Here is a 20,324-nt window from a genome sequence, read left to right as displayed (position 1 = left end):
AATTCAATTCGCACACGAGCTCTAATGGACGCCATGATGCCACCGACTCGAAATCTGTTCAAATAATATCTTAAGTATGTGTGGCACTTGGCTGCCGTGGGATGTGATTTCAATGTATGAATTTCTACCAAAAGTTTACGAGTTGAAACAATTTGTTCACCCTTTAAGGGTCACAGAATAAATTGATTAAGTGCAATACCTGAGGAAAATTGTGTGCACTGAAAGCCGATTAAATTGATTACAGCATGCTGGCGAATTTAATCTGGTTGCGAACTGCAAAAGCCGTTTAAGGGTAAAACAGAATTTATAAATATGTAGGTACACCCACCAATTGCTCAACTTTAAAGTAATTGAATAGTTTGCCATGCTTCAGAGCTGTTTTATAAAGCGTTCAAGTGCGGCTTAAATTCAAAGGAGCCACATTTTCAGCACGCACTACCCTCCAATCCTATTAGCCTTTAGCTTCCATTTCGTTTGGGCTCAGTCTGGTTTTTAGTCTGTAAAATTCTATGCCTTCGAGCCTTTCTGAATTCTGTTTTCAGCTTTCTGTTTTTCTACGAGACAATCACTGCTCGTTCGGGTCGCCATAGGTGGGTCAATCACCGATGGACATTGTCGTGCATGTGTCTTCCCTGATGAGTTTTTGTTCCCAAATTCAATTTGCGCATCTTAAAGGGAGCAACGAGCAGGACATTCGAGGACAATTCCATTGTACTTGGTTACTTTCTTGGTAAAGTCATAGAAATCAGTGAAAATTCAATTTCAAGCAGGAATTTAATAAATTGAATAACAATGCGAACTGAAAATTCAGAGGAATCTAGCTTAATTAAGCAGCATAGCTTTATTTTTAGAGCGAGAATGTGTTTCATGTGAAATTTCTCCCCTGCTTGTGAGCTTAAATTTTAATTAAGAGTCGAAGGAGTGTTTTGCATATTTATTTCAAGAAAATCGCAAACTCATTAAAGGGCCTTTTATCGGCACTTTTGTGGCCAGAAATTAGTGAAACACTTTGCGTAGCTGTAATTGCTCTGTCTACACCCAAGCCTTGTTACAAATAAATCACTTAGTGCCAGTTAGTTGGCGTAACTCCACTACCCCAAACAAGTCTAATTGTCTGGGGTAAATGGTAAATGGATTTAGGGGCGCGGAAAACTCCATTGGAAACCTACTAAAAGTAAATAATTGACTCAACCATACAAAGACATGGAGACTTTCACTTATCTGTGTCACTTTTGCCGAGGGGGAGGCAATAAAATAATTTGTATGTTCACCTTTTTTTTTTTGTTTTGGGTGGATAGCAGCTCTAATCAGTTGGCCAATATTCGGGTGAAACAGGCAAGACACGCCCAGACTCCCAGCCGAATTGGCGTTGGATTTTTATTGATTTATATTAACAGCACCGCGCAGAGAATTGGTAAATTGATTAAGATTTCTTGTCGGGCTGCACCTGAGCAATTTTTGTTCGTGGTCATGCCTACTCTGACGTATGCGTTATTCTTCCAGAGATAAAAATATATAAAAAAATATTGGGTTGTGTCCGTGTGTGCGAGTGCGCCTGCCCCTCTTTGTATCTGTGTTGGAATCAATAGAAGCCGGCACGACAAGAAAAAATTAACAGGCTGCCGAGTTTCCACTGCCATTCAGTTGAGTTCGGGAGCTTTAATCGTGCGGTTGTATCTTGCGATCGAAACTGTATCGAAAAGAAACTAAATATTCACCCAAAGATACCAAATTCGAGCAGTAGCATATATGCACAGTTACTACAGAATTATTTGTGAAACAAATAGCCGTAATTAAAATTCTTTAAAGTGCGCATTTATCTAAGTGTATAATTAAACATATACACAGTTTACTGTTTGTTCGCCGACTGATTATGACCATTAAGCAAATAAATGCGGACTCAATAGCAAACTAACCAGATAGCTAATTGCATTGGGCAGTGAAAGAAATAAATGAGCATTTACTCATTAATTACAACAGAAAATATAAAAAACGCATTTAAATCCATCAGAAAAGTAATTAATTTTTGTGTGGTAAGTTGAGCACATTTAATAGGCTTCCGTCATACAGAAAATGGTGAAAAATTCATTACCATTACAATTAAGAGCATTAACTGCACACATTGTTGGCATATTAAATAGTTATCAAGCGATCTGAGCTCTCGCCTCAATAAACAAATAAAAAATCTATTAAAAACCCATACACTTTGTCGATTTGTTTGGCAATTGAGCAATTTAAACGTTCTCTCTCATACGGCTAGTAAATTTTTGTTGTCTGCGAAATTTATCAATGAAATTTTAGCATCCAATAGACTTTGATCACGTGGGACAATAAAAGCGCGTCGAGTACAAAGTGGTTTGTTTACTTGCGATAGTCAAACATTTTGCTTGGAATTTTCCTGTTGCGGTAAGCTTACTCAATTCACAATACTCAATCACAATGTGTACAAATGTAGTTAGAATCGAATTTCAATTAACCGCAGGCTAAGCAAACATATTTTATAAACAAGAATACACAATTTATCTGAATTTCAGTGTGTAATAAAATATTTCCCCTGGCACTGCAGACACAATCCTTTTCCTGTCCTTAATGGTCCTGTTCGTCATTGAGTATTTCAAATGCCAGGTAGAGAAGTGTGGAGTCAGCTTTGTAAGCTGTCTTCTGTTTCTGTTTTTCCCTTGACTGTCTGGCAGATGGGAAAGCTCTCGAGTTATAATCTGTTGCCTTAAATTTTGCAACCTTCACTTTATTATCAGAACACACATAAGTTATGCTACAATGTTGCTAGGACCAGAGAATTTTCAATTAGTTGTGGTAGAAGGTTGTTGCAGGTGCTACTAACTTTTGCCTTCGCAAGGAAATTAAGCAGCGACAAAGAAAAAATGCTAATAATAAACAGAGGGTGTAAGCTGCTCAGTCAAAAGACCAGGAGCATTAAATGTTTATACAAACTTAAAGACGCATCTGGAATTTAGCACTCATTTTATTTGTGTCTCAAAGGGAAAGCCCGTTGTACATATTAAGCCAAGAAACAAACAAGGCCCAACGAGAATTGCAGGTGAGAAAACACAATCCACAAATGGCCTTTTCCTGTTGCGTGTTTGTTATTCTGGGTAAAAGATAATAAAACCTACTTTCCTTTTCTTGGCCAAAATTCTTCCTTCGGTTTCGCTCGGTATTTAACCCGTTGGTATTTCGGAATTTGGTTTCGTATTGCTAGGCCACTAATTACTAGAGATAATGATAATGCCCTTAATGGGATTTTCTTTTGTTGTTGCTGTGGTTGAAGTGTGAGATTAAATGTATTTATCTCAGGTTGGTTTCTGCTATCCTTGCGCACACAGCTTGTCTGGATATCGCGTAACATGATAAATTACATTATCCTGGGAGCATAATAGCATGAAAGTTCGACGTGAGTAATCGGGAAAAAATTTTAACTCCGTGGTCCATAATTTGCTGGGTTTCTTAATTTCGTTTTTAATTAAGCTCCTGATTGAGCTGGAAAAGTCCAAAAATAGAGGACGAGATTTTCATACAAAAGGCCGCGGGATGATACTATTAATTTGCACCAGCTTCAAGAGGATTTGCATAGTCTACTTATGGGGGCTTTTATATGGATTTCGCTTTAAATGGGCAAATTGCCAAAAGTGGATTAAATTTGTTGGCATTTTTCACTTTTATAGCAAGATAGATCTTTAAAAATGATTTGTATGCAATCGCTTTGATAGGCTTTCTTCGGCATTTCATGGAATAAATTTTTTATTCAATTTATTCCCTCTTGCAATTTTACAAATATTTTCCTTTCTTTGACACACACATATAAGAAGTCCTGGCTTTGTCAGGTTGGCTATCGTTTAATTGGGCCATTGGCAGGGGATTTTCCATCTTCTTGGCTTTGTTGTTTCACCTCTTTTGTGAAACCGCTTCGGTGTTGTCATTGTTTGGCAAAAAGGTCAAGGAACAGTGAGAATTTGTAATGGCAAATTGGCTTTGCTACGAATGCTTGCTAAAAAAATTAGCTGAACCTCTTTTGCAGATGAAATTCAATTGAATCGAGCTCAATGATTACTGCAAGGTTCACTGAACGGTTACCAGATGCTCTGGGTAATTAAAGACTTTTGCTGGAACTCAACTTCTGTTAAGGGGGATTGAGCAAAAGTTTAAAGAACTTTCAAGGGTAGGTGTGGCTGAAGTGCACAGAACTCAAAGTGGTTGCAATTCTAGGGCTCTCGAAGTCAACTTGAAAACTTTGAAAAGTCTGTGAATTAATTTGTAGAACTTCTCTAGAGTTGTCTTTTGCGGCTAATTTGAAGTCTTATCAATGAGAGACGAAAGAAATTACGGTTGACTTAAAAGGATTTAAAGCGGTGAACCACTAGAAGAGGCATTTTTCGCAATTTTTAGTTTAAGTTCTTAATAAACTATTTTTTCTCATTTTAAGAGTTTTGTTTTCCTCATTTCTCCTTTAAGTTTTTGTGTTTATCCACAGGATACTGTATACCATCCGCCCAAGTTCTGTATGTTCATGCCAACACGAAGTCTGCCACGAAAATATTTCTACTCGCTTTCACGCTTGTTGACTTTTATTGAAAAAAATTCACTTTTCGCGTTGCTTATTGCTTGTTTTAATGCTTTTAAAAGAAAGGGTACTCCCCGCCAAGAAAAAGACAAAACAAAAAAAAAAGAATGTCGATGAGCAGAGCGATGCAAATTTTGTACCCTCCTCTGGCGGAGGACTCTACTTAAAATGTCTGCAAATCGTATATAGCAATTATTTGCAAATCTTTGACATTTTTGCCCTGGAGAAAATCTTGTCATCGACAGCAGAAGCCAGTTTTCTTCTTTTTTCTGCATAATATCGTTCTATTTTTAGTCGAAGGAAAATCGTTCGAATAACATGGTTGCCTTTAAGCTAAAATAAACTTGGTTAGAAAATCTTTAAGTGACGTCTGTCTGCTTTGTTGAATGGCAGTAAAAGTCCCTTGCAGGGCAAATAAAGCAAACATATTTCAGCCTGAATACATTATGAATACAAAACGACTAATGACTATTGAAATCGTGTTCAATGAAAACTGTGGGGTATTAATAATAATAAATATGTCAGTTGCCTCGACATTGACGGACAGCATAATCAATTTTTGAGTAGGAGGAACCATTCATTTTATACTTGCACACTGCGGCAAGCAATTACAATAAGATCAAATTACATTTTACTCGGTTAAATGAAACTCACATGATAATTTGCATAATTAATAATAATTATAGACTTATCGTTCCAAGCAATCAAAATTCTATTTCAAGAAATTTTCACTTCCATTTCCTCTCTTGTGCTATATACGGAATTATAGCTCTTTTGGTAATTATCTTTTCGTAATTAAATATTTATGGTGAACCACCTCAGGCGAAACTACTAATTTGTTGATGTCTTTAGCAACTGTCATCAACGACTTGATGTGCTGAATAAACAACATTGATCAGATCTAGACACTTTCAGGCTCGACTTCCATTAATATTTATAACATTTGGACTATAATTACCTTGAGTAATTGTATTGTGTCGGTGTATTTAACCACAGAAAGTGGCCGACAATAGAATGTGAAATTTGTTTTCTGTCTGTCTGGAGTTGGCAGTATTCCACGTGGAATTGAGATTTTGGCTTTTTTTCACAAATTGAGATGACCGATTAGCTGTGGAATTTTGTTGGCTTTCTGACAAGGACGAAGCCAAGTGTGCAAAATGGTGAGTTGTCGCCTTTGTGTCCTTTATGTGCATTTAGATGTGCTGATTAACTTGATTTAGGTCTGGCATTGCCATTGCACATTTATAGTCTGGGCAAAAGTGCCGTGAACTGTGATCAGGCGAGATAAGATGCACTTCTATTGAAATGGCTTCGTCGATTGCCAAGTGAAGCACGTAATGTGAGGCCCATATGCAAATTTGAGCTAACAGCTTGTCCAGTGAAAACAAATCAATGTTGACTATCTATCAAGTAAATATGCAGTTCAATTAACTAAGCAAATTGATGGGAAGTCAGTTGTGTTTGTTGCTTTAACATTATAGATGTGTCCCAAATTTTAATTGAATTATTTACGCCCAAGCACTGACTTTGTGAATTTTCGAATTACCTGGCCTAATGGCAATCTTGTTTCAATCTTGAGATGCCCAAAATGCTTATCTATGTGGGGGGTCAGGGGTCAAGTCTGGAGTGCTACAATCTCATGCTGAGTATGCGTGAATCGAATTGAAATACATTTTTATCGGCGCAAATATGTTTCAATCTAATAAGCAAACATTTACGGTCCATTTGCACCTGTCGTGTGGCAATTTCGTCTGCCAAAGCCAAAAAGAATTTTGCATTTTGATTTGGTGAGCCAGATACCCCCCATAGACACTTTTCCTAGATTTTTCGCAGCGCATGAAAATGATTGCGAATTTGTGAGACAGTCACTTTCAGCGCTGCTTTAATTTAAGTTGTGTTTAAAGTTTTCTTTAGAGAACCTGAACCTCATCAAAAGGTTTTCTATTTCCTTTGATTAAACTAGAGAGGCGCACGTGTTCCCAAGTTATATTTTTTTTTTTGCCATGCTGTCAATCCCAAACTTTACACAGTTTATTAAAAATACATGTCTCTTTTCAAAAAAGGGGTTTACATTTTAATGAGTTGCGAGCAAACGTGATGTGCTTGTTAAATAGTCTTTTGATCAAACGGATACCACACGTGAACTAGAATTACTTTGGCTTAAGTGCAAGCAATTTTTTAAAACTTTAAGTAAGGCCTTTTTAAAAATATACATGAAAGCTTTTCCGGTTCGAGGAAATGCTAATCGCCATCGAAAGATTTCCGCGGTTGACTTGAAATGACTTCTGCCCTCCTGTCGACATCAATCAAAGGGAATTATTTTGTTAAGTGCAGAGAAACACTTTTCAGGTTATCTGTTTTCAATTTCCGCCACATTTTCCACACACAAATTTGCATATGTTCGGCAATCCAAAAATAAAAGAATGAGCTGGTACAAATTTGGGCATTTCTCCTCCGTTTCTTCAGCATGATATGTAATTTAATTCCCATTCAGAAAACGCGAGCGTGCCACAAAAGGTGTGTATACACACATTTATAGTAAGTGGCACAAAGGGTGTGTGTGTGATACATATCGTACATATTTAGTATGCAAATCAGAGTGTGCTCAGCCATTTTGATTTTGCCGGCGATGCCAAGGTGCCGGGTAGCGTTAAAGCTGATGACATGGAAAAGCTGTGATAAGTGGAAAAATCTGAGAGGAAATCAGTAGACCCCGTTAATACCAACTTTTTTGGACTTTGTAGGATGCGAAAAACGCTCTTTAATTGCTTATTACTTTTCTTGCTAATTTTTCACTTAGCTTCATCAGCATAAACTTACCGGCGGAATGGAAATGAGCATCATAAATTTATGCTCTTACATTTATATATACATATAGAATGCGAATTACTCTTTTTTTTTTGTTTTGCCACCGCTTTTGGCCAAGTTTAAGGGTCGTCGGAACCAGTTCGATGGCCAACAGGTTTGAAGTGCAACTTGTTGTGTTTTGAGTGTTAAAATCCCCGACTTGAATTTGCCTTTTTCGCCTGCCTCGTTTTCTTGTTCTTTGAAAAACTCCGCCATCGGCTGATGCTCGTACTTTTGGCTTCGTGTGCGTGTTGCCAACAGTTCAACAGTTGTTCCAGCCGAAAAAGAACCTGCTGCCAACAGTTGATAACGGAAGGTCGTGCGGCCAGGATGCTTAGCTGGCTCCTCTGAAAACGAAAAAACCCCCTCTCTTAGTGAAAATGAGTTCAGGATAAGCGGAAAACGCAAGGACTTTTAATTGAATTCCCACACGGACAAGTTAATTGTGGCCCTAGGCTGGTGAAGTGCAAAAGAACTTTATAAATACCAATTTCAGTGGACTCCTCTTTTTTTTTGTTTTTGGCCGAGTGAACCGGAAGAGGGTTTCGCGTTTCTCGGAATTACAGGCCCTGCGGGCATTCTGAAATTTATTACAATTAGACTGTTACTGCCACAAATGTGCCCCTTTCTCCGCTCACCTTCTCTGGCTTTATTTTCCCATGTCTTGATGAGGATTTTATTGGATTGTGGTAAGGCTTAACGATGATCACGTGACTTGAGAGAGTAGTCAGAATTCTTTTGCAATTTTAAGACCTTAAATGCGACACTAAAAACTTTGATTTACGTGCAACAAAGTGTATCCGTTTTTCTTTTGTATTTCTTACCTTTAAGAAAGACGTCCAAAAATATTTAAAAATTTCTTATTAAACTATAAATGGTGTTAAAAATTTGTAAAATCGTAATTGTGGTAATAAAATAAATTATATCATAATTTTAAGTCTATCTAATAAAAGATGGTGACCTGTTCAATAATTGGTAGCAATCGCTGTTATCTTTTACGAGCCACGTGTCCAAAGAACCGGGACACCTGGGAAATGATTTTTGGTAAGCCTTGCTGTGCGTAATGCGCAATTAAAAAGCAGGGCAAAAACATGTAATTAGGTTTCGGACATTACTTTGTTATTCGTTTTGAAAGTATTTTAGACATACTAATTTTAGCATTTGTGAAATGGTTTTGACAAATGGCAAAGCAGCCGCAAAAGGGCGCATAAAATTGACAGGATATTACACAAACAATGTCAAAGAGGAGGCGACCTTAATGAATACCGCGTTAGATGGCCCAAAAGTGGGAGAGGTGAATTGCGGGTGAGGCCAGTGAAATGAGCTGTGGGAAATGCTTTTTACCCCGACAGCAAAGAGCATTCGAGTGTCCCAAACTGAGCTGGTAATGTTGGGCTAATGTTGACGATTGTGGGAGAACATTTCATCATGCCTTATGCAAATTAGTAAACTGCCTTAAATCAATTACCTGCCCCCTGGGTTATCAAGCTAAATTAATTTTTAATTGATTCGCCTTTAAGTGCTGCTGACAGCAAACGCTCAAGTGACCATCGCTTACCAGAAGAGGGTCAACAGTTTTCCGGCCTTATTAATTAGGTCACACAAGCCAAGATCGTAAGACGACAAGTAAACCACATTGAAAGGGTTACGACAAGTTTCTTGGAAAATAATTAAACGAGGTAAAGCCAGCACAAAGCCTGCTCATGTCAGGGGGATAAGTGAACTTTCTGTGACATTTTCTTAAGCTGTTATAATTTATAACCACTCCTTTGACACTTTAACTTGGCAGAACAATCTTAATTGCAATCCTCGCTCACCCAAGTGATTATTTCATGAAATAAGACTAGACGGCTGAAAACATTTGTCCCAAAAGACCAATCAAACCAGAAACCGTAAACACACGACGTCTCAGTTCGGGCTTAAGTCAAAAGTCCGTTGGCACTGTAAACAAAGGGACCCACACGACCCCAGAATCAACACCCTCGCCTCTTAACTCAAAAGCCTTTGCTCAGAACACAGATCCGAATAAAATTTAAGCAAGAAAGAGAAACAATTTCTATATCTCAATACTCGCACATTTAAGTCCACTGACAAAGGTAAAAAGTTCTAAAGAATCAATTAATGTATTGCTATAGCCAAGATACCAAATCCTGATTATTTGACTTTATATCTCATAATCCTATGATAATATTTTATCATTATATAATATTTAAATTGTCATATTAATATAAACATACTGTTTAAAATATTTTGGAATTAATTACATTTATATGTATTTTTTATCAAGGAAGAAACTTCATGAGCAAATGAAAATACCCTCAGCAAAAGTCGTTACAAGGCATCGGCCTACGGTTGCGCTTTTATTGGACAAGTTGTCTTTTCTTTTCTTTTCCCAGCTTTTTTCATTAAATGAGATGCCTTTGCTTGGCGATGGTATAAGCCTTGCCATAATGTGGCTGTTGTTGCCCGGCTTATGTGTCGTATGCGCAATATTCAATGTTATTTAAAAGGACAGGATGTGGGAGTCCATTCTCATAATACATATATCGTTGTCAGCCGCCTCGTTGATGGGCCCTACTTTTGATGCCGCGTTGCCATCCAATATGAATTTTCGCTTTGATCTCCTATATCTACCTACCCACCTGACGGTCTAATAGGATACACTTTTGTTAATATTCGCTGCCTAACCAACAATTTTATTGAAAAAATTTGTTATTTACTTCACCTGACTCTCCAGCCCAGAAATTTCACAACTCGAACGCACGTGCGACCCATGTTCCTTGTTTGTGTGAAGTCAAAAGTCTGCAAATTTTACAAATTAATGGCTTGGTCCTTGGTGACACGGATCCCGGCTGCTTTGTTCTCGAGTGTGTTTCAAGTGAATTTTACGGAAAATCTACGGCAGCACTTTTCACGCCGACGGAGTTTTAAGCACGGATAAAAAAGTAGTACCACTTTGGAGATTTTGTGCAAGATTTTTCTTTACTAAATTTCCAATCACATTTCCACTTCTTCAGAAATACTTAACTTTATGGCGCTAGGTAGTTCAATTTCATTCTGAGACCATTTAAGTCAAGGATTAATTCATTTTTTGGTTTAATCTTTAGGTTTATTTTCTTGCGTGCACAAGTTCACACCACAATAAAGTTGTACCTCAGCCTAATGGCGAAATTTTCCTTTGACGTTAATTAGAAAATCTTGGGGTCTCGCTTGGCCGGACTAATTGCTCTCACTCTAATCATAATCAGCTCTGACAGTTTTCCCGATTTTTCCCCCTCTCTTCCTTGCCACTGAAAAATTGTATACTATTTTTCAAAGAGCCCGCAGCAAACCTTTGCATATGACTACCGCAAACACAAAAAGCAAATTTCTGGCTTGTCCCTGAACCTTTCATGCGATTAAGCGGCATCTAAATGAGTGAGTGGTGCTGAAGTTGTCCCACATATTTACACACAAAAGCAATATTTCAACAATGAACGGAGCTCTCCATTCAGTTTTCAGTTCCTCGATTTCCACGAATTAGGTCCTAAGTTTTCGTATTTTTTTACAGCCCGGGGTAAAGCTTTGTAAATGGGTCTAATTTTGAGATTTTGAGGATTAGAGTGAAGACTTTAGTTCCAATGGAGGCAGCTTATACTACCCATAATGTTTTTGAAAATATGTTCACTTATGTTTGCTGCAACTACAAAAGAAGGAAAGTTACGAGTGATATTATTAGACATTTTGGGGCCTTGCTTTAGGGTGATTTCTTGCAGTATTTGCAGCTTGTGACCGGAATAATAAAATGAGAAATTTAATACCCGAAACTAATTTTTGCAACCAATTTAGTAGAGCAAATGATATACATTTCCTTTTGTTCAAGTCCAGATATACTTTAATACCGTGAAAGTTTTTCTTTCTAGGCAAAAGTTTTCAAGGAGTCATTTAAAACTAAATAAATATTTTCCACTTTCCTAATATACTTTCTACAAGTCTCCCCTCATCAAGCTATAGCAATTCCGTCTGCCTATGGAATAAACATTTAGTTGCCCAATAAATTAACAAGTCTTGACAGTGTTTACACAGCAGAAGATAAATTAACAAGTCCCAACAATCTTAACAGTTCGATAAATGCCCAATTAACCACAGTGCGGCTCCTATTCTCAAAAATACAATGAACTCGCAGAATTTTTTGTTTATTTTTTTTTAGCATCCTCAACAACATTAAGGCGTGACTCTTCAATAAAATCATTGAAAATATGAATAACTGTTTTCATAAGTAACGAAATACAGTCGAAGTTCTATTGCAGTGCACACAGTTGCCAAACTGTATTCTGGTGCAATTTCAATTATACAGCACAAACTTTTCACATGTGAAAGCTGACAGGTGATTCCACCCGAGCCATAACTCATGTCCACCCACTGAATTTGTTATGTTCCTTGAGGGCAAGACTGAGATTGTTTGTATAGCTTTTCAATGTTATTTCGTATCATTTGTTTCACTTGTTGTTGTCTGCACTCACCTTTTACTCTGACCACCAGAAAATGTGGCAGATAACTTTTTGCGAATTTTCCGAGAAGGTTTAAACAAGTGCTGTAATTTATATATTTCTAGCTTAGATTGCAATGAAGCCCAGAAGACCCTGAAGATGTACTGCACTACATAAGACAGCAGCAGTCGAACTAAACTAGAAGGTTTGAAGGATATTATATCCTCATTAGGATACACAACGAAAACCAAAAGGCAAAAAAGTGTTTTGGCCATGGACTTAATCGAGCAGGAGCCACGCCTGGAATTCTTGCCCGGCGCCGAGGAGGAAGCTGAATTTGGTAAGTGTCCTTCCTAATCCCTTCAAGCAAACTGGGCACGCGACTCATCCAACTGGATCAAATTGACTTGACGTCTCATCAATCAAAAACATTGACAAGTGTTTTTTTCTCCTGACAGTTCGCCGTTTGTTTTTTGATCTTGAATCATTCATGAGACTGGGGAATGTTTTTTTAAAGACCTTCCATTTATTGACTTTGATATTCGGAAATGCTAATGAAATTTATATCAAAGTTAGGTTTTTACTATTAATATTTTATAGAAAATGACGTGTGTAGCCCTGTCCAATGTGGCAGTTATGAAATTCTATCTTCGGCTATCTAAATCCGGTTCATTTTCATCGACTCGAAATTTTCTCCACTCAGCAGGAACGTGAATGTCAGCGGCTCTGCCACCAGTTGACTGACAACTGACATCTGACACTTGAATTAATCTGCTTCTGTCAGCAAGCGCGATTTTTACACGTTTAACACTGAAACTAATGGATCCGAAGAAGTCGAGCATCCTAAGTTATTTCATTCATAAAAATATGATCTTGTACTGAATGACAGAGCTGTAGTAACCTACTAGAAATAGTATAATAGTTTCCAATAATTCTTAATTGTTTTGCTTAGTAGTACGCAATTTCTCTGAGTGATTTGAATCTAATGCACAACTATTTTTTAAATCCATTCACAGAGCGCCTGTATGCGGCCCCCGCTGAGATTGTGGCCCTGTTGTCCATTTTCTATGGCGGAATCAGCATCGTGGCTGTCATTGGCAACACGTTGGTCATTTGGGTGGTGGCCACGACCAGGCAAATGCGGACTGTGACAAATATGTATATCGCTAATTTGGCTTTTGCCGATGTGATTATTGGCCTCTTCTGCATACCATTTCAGGTGAGTGGCAACAGCCGAGCTTAATTTTAATGCGGGTAATTATGCCTCTTCTTTTTTGCGTGGTTTTAAAATACATGCTTTCGAAATTGCTCATACGCACTGTTTAGCTGGTAAATGGATTTGGACTTTAACGCATATATCACACAAGCCAACAACATTAGCATTAGTTTTCACTTATTTTCACCATAGATAGGTAGCCTCTAATGGACACGAACACCCAGTTTTTGAAACACACACTGCGTAGGGACATCAATTTCAGCATAATCCGGCATCAATTTAATTTCCGGACAACGAGCGCTCATGTTGGGAATTAGAAAATTGGCATGGCCCACGCCCGTCTTGCCTACAAAGTTGTGGTAATGGAATATTACCTACATCAAAATTTAAATGTGATTTTCGGTTTATGTGTTAATGGGATTAAATAAAGTGCTAAAAGCCATGTGAACAGTTTTCTGGGCTTTCTTTGGATTTTGTATGCGATACTGAGTAATTCTATTGCGATAATCTTCAATTGATTCCCTGGTGTCGTGGAATGCAAAACGCAAACGCAGTTTCCTTTGAAAATGCTGTATAGTCGGAAAATGGCGAATCAAGGTGCAATGGATATTTGAATAATGTAATTGAATCGTTACTTTGTATTCAGCTCGTTTCGCAGTACACCGCCATTGCATTTGAGTTTGTTGTTTACGTAGCATTTTGAATGTGACCAGCGAATCGTACAAGAGAAATAATTGTTAATTGTTAGTAAAAATATTGTTAAAATTTGCTTGTTAGAACTGTAAAAAATATAATAAATTGTTTCAGCCAAAGCTAGCCTTCACTTTGCGCACTTAATTTATATTAATTCCGCAATCAAATAGAACATTGGTCCTGTCAACAATAAGCCGGCAAGAAAAATGCAATTTGCGGCCGGCATTGAGTGGAGAAAGGCGAAAGGAGAAAGCGCGTTCTTCAAACATCCGCAGTAACCACACACACGTTTCCACTCACTCCCACGCAAATCAGTGTCCGAAACAACTTAGCTGGGATTTCGAGCGTTTATTTGTCCACTGAATGTTGAAAAAGCCCAAATACAACACCCTTCGCATGTTCCTGTTGTTTGTGGTCCAGTGACCATTAATGGTGTTTGCTGTGTGACTTGAATGGAGGCGCAATTTTGGGTTGATATAATCATAGCAAACCGCAGGCACAGTCACATGCAGCTGCCCTGTTTCATTACACTTTTAATAAATAATTCATATATAAATAAATAATTTATATATAAATCGCACAAAACAGAAAAACCATTTCCGGCAAAAATTCAAAAATTATCATCAAAAATTGCAAAAAATATGAAAAAAATTGCAGTTTTTTTTTAAAACACAGTTTGATAGGAAATTTAATTACGAACTCAACGAGGTATGACATTTCATATTTGGGCCACTATTTCAAATGCTGTGATCAAAATACTGATAATAATTTACGCAAAAAAACAGAAAATGGATTTTTGCCAAAATTTCAATATTTACGATTGGTATTTTCGGTATAACTTGGCTAAAAATGGTCAGAAAGTTAAAAGAATTACACTTTAGTACTCCTAATTACCAATACTAACCAACCAAATCACTTTTTGACCGATTCTGTTAAAATAATTTTTGGCCAAATTTTCGCATTTTAGATAAGGGGTAACATCATCAAAAATTGCAAAAAATGTGAAATAAATAGAATTTTTTTTTGAAAACACAGTTCGATTGGAAATTTAATTACGAACTCAACGAGGTATGACATTCCATATTTGGACCAATATCTCGAATGTTCTGATCAAAATACTGATATTTATAGTCGCAAAAACCAGAAAAACGATTTTCGGCCAATATTCAAAAATCATCATCAAAAATTACAAAAAATGTGAAAAAAATTTAATTTTTTTTTGAAAAAGCAGTTTGATTGCAAATTTAAATACGAACTCAACAAGGTATGACATTCCATATTCGGACCACTATTACGAATGCTGTGATCAAAATACTGATAAATATAAATACATTTTAAGAGATTATTTGTGATCTTTAAACTTTAAGTTTACGCTAAGATCAGTTACAGTTTAAGGAACTAGATATTTATCTTACTAGCCAAGTATTTAGCAGCAATCCTTCTAATAATTGCCATATTTTCTCTGTGTGCAGTTCCAGGCTGCCCTGCTGCAGAGTTGGAACCTGCCGTGGTTCATGTGCAGCTTCTGCCCCTTCGTCCAGGCACTGAGTGTGAATGTCTCTGTGTTCACGCTGACCGCCATTGCCATCGATCGGCATAGGGCCATCATTAATCCACTTAGGTGAGTCACTGTGAAGGGAAGCTCCCTGTGTTCGATACGATTCGATTCGTCAATCATAATCATTAAAAATCGGCTACGCATGCAGGGCACGTCCCACCAAGTTCGTATCGAAGTTCATAATTGGTGGAATTTGGATGCTGGCCCTGCTGTTTGCGGTGCCCTTTGCCATTGCCTTTCGGGTTGAGGAGTTGACCGAAAGGTTTCGTGGTAAGTCAATACGATTTGCATGGATTAAATGCCCATGAACTCAACAAAAAAAAAAAAAAATGCCATCCTTTGAACAGAGAACAATGAGACCTACAATGTGACGCGTCCATTTTGCATGAACAAAAACCTTTCGGATGATCAATTGCAATCCTTTCGCTACACCCTGGTTTTTGTGCAGTATCTGGTGCCATTCTGTGTCATCAGCTTCGTCTACATTCAGATGGCAGTACGTTTGTGGGGTACACGTGCGCCTGGAAACGCACAGGATTCACGGGACATCACACTGTTGAAAAACAAGAAGAAGGCGAGTGTTGCACTTTGGTTCGGTTTGGTATGCAAATCGGAGCGGATTTTAATTTCCTCTTTTTGCGTCGCTTGCAGGTCATCAAAATGCTAATTATCGTGGTCATTATCTTTGGACTCTGCTGGCTGCCACTGCAGCTCTATAATATACTGTATGTCACGATACCGGAAATCAACGACTACCACTTCATTAGCATCGTCTGGTTCTGCTGCGACTGGCTGGCCATGAGCAATAGTTGCTACAATCCCTTTATTTATGGCATCTACAACGTAAGTGTGTGGGTGTGTGTGTGTGTGTGTGTGTGACCCAAATGATGATGATTTGTTTACGAAGTGTTAAATTTGCATTTGTCTGTCTGGGCTCTGGGATTTGATTGACATCCTCCTCTGTATCGCATTTGCTACCCAGGGACACGTTCTCTACACACGCACTAAAAAGATATACATATGCCTATAAATGGGCTGTAAATTTGCCAGGGAATAGTGGGGATTGATGAGGGACTTAAGGTCGCCTTGGGTTAGTTTTAAAGCACTTGAGTTCGGGTTAGATATATATTGACAGGGGATTTTGGGAGAAATTGCTTTGCGACCCACTGAAAATATCTACATATCTAACGTCCCACCTTGAAATGTGAAGTTAAAGAGAACAAGCAAGTTTACCTTTATTTCTAAAAATTATTTTTTATATATTTCTTTGATACTATAAGACCTAAAGGCAGGGAAAGACTGAGCGCGTGCTTCCAAAATTAGCTTTTTCTATTATCTCATCGAATGAAACACAAACATGGACGCAAAGTAAATGAAACTTTTGCGGAACTTTCATGGTCTCAAAAATCAAAGAAGCTTAGAAATGAGTCAAATACGTCTCATTTGATTTCATTGTACGCAAATCGATTGCTTCGTTGATGTTTCCCCATTTTCCTTCTCACTAATTTATTAGCATCCGCGTCACATTTTTATCGAAAATAAATTCCGGCTTACTTTGAAACATTTTCCAATTTCCAAGCGCCGTGTGCCAAAAATAGCTGACACAAAAAATACTTTGTCCAAGTTAATTAAAGCAGCGCTCCACTGTTGCCAATAGGCAAACACCTACAGTCTGGGCCGCAGGAATTGTGAAACCGCGAAATCCACAAAAATCCTCACAATGGCAATGTTGAAGGCGAAAAAAAAACCCGTCGGCTGTTTGCTTTGTCACTTAAATTGTCTGTAAAAGATAGATTGGCAGCCAGATCTGCGAATGCTCGAAAACTTTTTCCCTGCTGGCTGTGCGTGAAAAACTTTGTCAACAAATATTCCATTTTACTGTCGGCAAAGACAAATGGCATTCGTCTGCGAAGGTGGAGGTTTTCCTAGACCACTTTCATTAGCCAAAAAGATGCCTTGTGCCCCAAAAATGTTCTGCCAATCCACTTAATAATTAGCCAGAAAGTTTGATTGTGCCTGTGTGCCGCAAAAGCAAATAGCGTGAAAACGTATTTTGGCATATAATAGACTTTGCTAAGTGGTCTTATGATTTATGCAATGCTCTTTATTTTCGAATTAAGAACCCAGGCATTGTGATATAATTGCGTTGAATTAACCTATGCCGTGCTCTATTTTTCTCCGCACAGGAAAAGTTTAAGCGGGAATTCAACAAACGCTTCGCGGCCTGTTTCTGCAAGTTCAAGACGAGCATGGACGCCCACGAAAGGACCTTCTCGATGCACACGCGCGCCAGCTCCATCAGGTCAACCTATGCCAACTCCTCGATGCGAATCCGGAGTAATCTCTTTGGCCCTCCGCGGGGTGGTCTTAACAATGGAAAGCCGGGTTTGCATATGCCGCGGGTGCATGGCTCCGGTTCTAACAGCGCCATTTACAACGGAAGTAGTGGGCAGAACAACAATGTCAGCAGTGCCCATCATCATCATCACCAGCAGCAGCAGCAGCAGCAGCAGCAGCAGCAACAGCATCAGCATCAAAGCGTGGTAACCTTTGCTGCCACTCCAGGTGTTTCGGCACCAGGCGTGGGCGTGGCCATGGCCCCCTGGCGCCGGAACAATTTTAAACCTCTGCATCCGAACGTAATCGAATGCGAGGACGACATAGCACTCATGGAGCTGCCCTCGACCACGCCCCCCAGCGAGGAGTTGGCATCCGGCGGCGGTGTCCACTTGGCGCTGCTTAGCAGGGAGAGCTCCAGCTGCATTTGCGAGCAGGAGTTTGGCAGCCAAACCGAGTGCGATGGCACCTGCATACTCAGCGAGGTGTCGCGAGTCCACCTGCCGCCCGCTTCCCACGGGAAGGTGAAGGAGAAGGAGCAGGGGAAGGCGAAGGCGAAGGATGCGGGCAAGTCCTTGTGGCAGCCACTTTAATTTCAACTAGAGCGATTTAAGTTATAGCCGTGTTCCAATGGCATATTCCGCAGCCAGTCGGTTGCATAGAAAAACGCGTATGTGATGCATGAGGTGAAATAGCATTCACATATGTGTATTTCAGTAAAAACTTAATCGCCGCAACTTGTGGCACTTGCGTGTGTGTATTAACGTTTTTAGTGACAAACTATTATTAAGGTCAAGCTACACTACACTAACATGTTCAAATTTGATGTGTATATATTTTAGGCGTTAGTAAAACCGCTTTACAGTGATTAGATTCCCGCAACTAAATGTGCCAGTGGAACATGGCCGCTATTTACCTCTGTGATTTCGTCTTAATGAATTGTGATTGCAAGTCCCATTGCTGATAATTGTTTCGCAGATGGATACAAGTATATTGAATGAGTGTGAATGCTGGTCGTGAGCCGTGTACAGTATTATAATAATGGTAGCTTCAAATTGCGATCCAACAAGCACGAAGTCCAAAGCGTTGTAAATAATTGATACTTTAAAGACCTTATTATCAAGCCAAAACTCACCAAATCAAATGTATTAATAGCAGAACGAAAAATTGAATCAATTTAATTTTAGCACCTGAAATCAATTAAGTAGTATTAAATTAAATTATTTAAATAGTATTTTAACAACAATCCGATTACGTATCCTACACAAGCACACAGCTGGATGTACGCAAATGTAATGTACAATATTTGTCATTAAAAAACAGAAAGGCTAATTAATGTAATTATTATTGTATTAAATTACCAAACGAAAACGAATAAACATTTCGAGTCATTAAGCAAACAAACCAAATATATCTGTATTCTTATTATACTTAATTACAATGCAGCACAATTATTATTTTTATGCGTGGCCCATAAATTGTACGCATTAAAACGGTTCGCTATTTCCGCTTCATTTTGCTGGCTTTAAACTAACTGCCATTTAAATCTTGCAATTATGGCATTCTACTATAAATCTGCAACCTAAAGATAATATACTTTTAAATGGAAGTACGAGTTTTTCAAGTTTTTACTTGAGCGCTTTCTACTTAAAAGATTATCACTTAGCAGAGACTCACACCGGAAATGGGCTATTAAAAGCCCAAGATGGTCGCGGAGCTTTTAAGTTTCTTGCGGCGCCAGCGAAGACATCGAAAAGCTTTAACCCTTAGGTGGTGCCACATTGAGTGGGAGTTTTACTTTCTGTGGAAATGGAAAATTCGTTTTCTTTATGTTAAGTGAAGCTTTCAAAACCAAAGACTGCGGTGCCAAAGACTCGAAATCAAATTATATTTCCGGTATAGAATGAGTACACTTATTGATGCCTAAATGCGCATTAATAATTGAAATTTTAAGCCCTTTGAAACTCGTGGCATAATTGGAATTTAACGATTTGGCCAACCGTTTTTCCCTAATTCCAATGCAAACAACTGCAGGCCGAATGTGGACAGTGACAATTGAACAGAAATGTATGACGACTGCAGCAACAACCACAACTATGTCGCACTGCCATGTGTGCACTGAAAAAAATATCTATACTTATACCTATAAAGAAAATCATAAGTTTGAAAACTAAAGCAAGAAACTAAATATTTAGTTTAAACAAATATATGTAAGAATAAATCGTATATTCATTTTGACTAGTTATTTAAATGCTGTTTAATAGTATATCTTATTATATATTTTTTTTGTTAATTAGTTTCATAAGCAATTTTTACCTTTTATTTACTTAAGACTTATGTAAAGTACTGTATTATTTTTGTCAGTGCATCCGTGCACGTTTTACTTGCGCCTCATTTTTCGCTTGCAATCAAACAACATATGCTGCGCACTTGCTCACGCGATGAACAAGGACCAACTGTGACTATGACGGAGGATATGGACACGCACACATGGCTGCCGACACGCACACACAAACACACACACACACGCACAGCGGCAGTTAGAAGGACACATGGTCACATGGACGTGGCCGCATTGGCTGTTGATAATTGAATAATTAACATTGTTTAAAATGGCTCAACAAG

The 20,324-nt window shown here is 38.3% G+C and overlaps 1 protein-coding gene across 3 annotated transcripts; it reads left to right on the top strand.

Moving 5' to 3' along the window:
• Positions 1 to 1,660: 1,660 nt before the first annotated feature.
• Positions 1,661 to 19,081, top strand: LOC120449938 (neuropeptide Y receptor type 1). 3 transcript variants are annotated; one of them, XM_039632637.1, is made up of 8 exons: positions 1,661 to 2,033; positions 12,026 to 12,235; positions 12,912 to 13,114; positions 15,277 to 15,425; positions 15,511 to 15,632; positions 15,710 to 15,936; positions 16,014 to 16,205; positions 17,549 to 19,081. In XM_039632637.1, the coding sequence occupies exons 2-8, from the start codon at positions 12,169 to 12,171 to the stop codon at positions 18,290 to 18,292; spliced, it is 1,704 nt and encodes a 567-aa protein (XP_039488571.1). In that variant the 5' UTR covers positions 1,661 to 2,033; positions 12,026 to 12,168; the 3' UTR covers positions 18,293 to 19,081. The 3 variants fall into 3 exon arrangements, with proteins under 3 accessions (XP_039488571.1, XP_039488569.1, XP_039488570.1); XM_039632635.1 differs by having other exon boundaries at positions 12,021 to 12,235; XM_039632636.1 differs by lacking the exon at positions 1,661 to 2,033 and adding an exon at positions 9,429 to 9,522 and having other exon boundaries at positions 12,021 to 12,235.
• Positions 19,082 to 20,324: the final 1,243 nt, after the last annotated feature.

The sequence above is a fragment of the Drosophila santomea genome, chromosome 3L (genome assembly GCF_016746245.2).
Source record: "Drosophila santomea strain STO CAGO 1482 chromosome 3L, Prin_Dsan_1.1, whole genome shotgun sequence".
In the NCBI taxonomy this organism is placed as follows: domain Eukaryota; kingdom Metazoa; phylum Arthropoda; class Insecta; order Diptera; family Drosophilidae; genus Drosophila; species Drosophila santomea.
The sequence above is the reverse complement of the archived record's forward strand: the minus strand, read 5'-3'. Positions and strand labels throughout refer to the sequence as shown.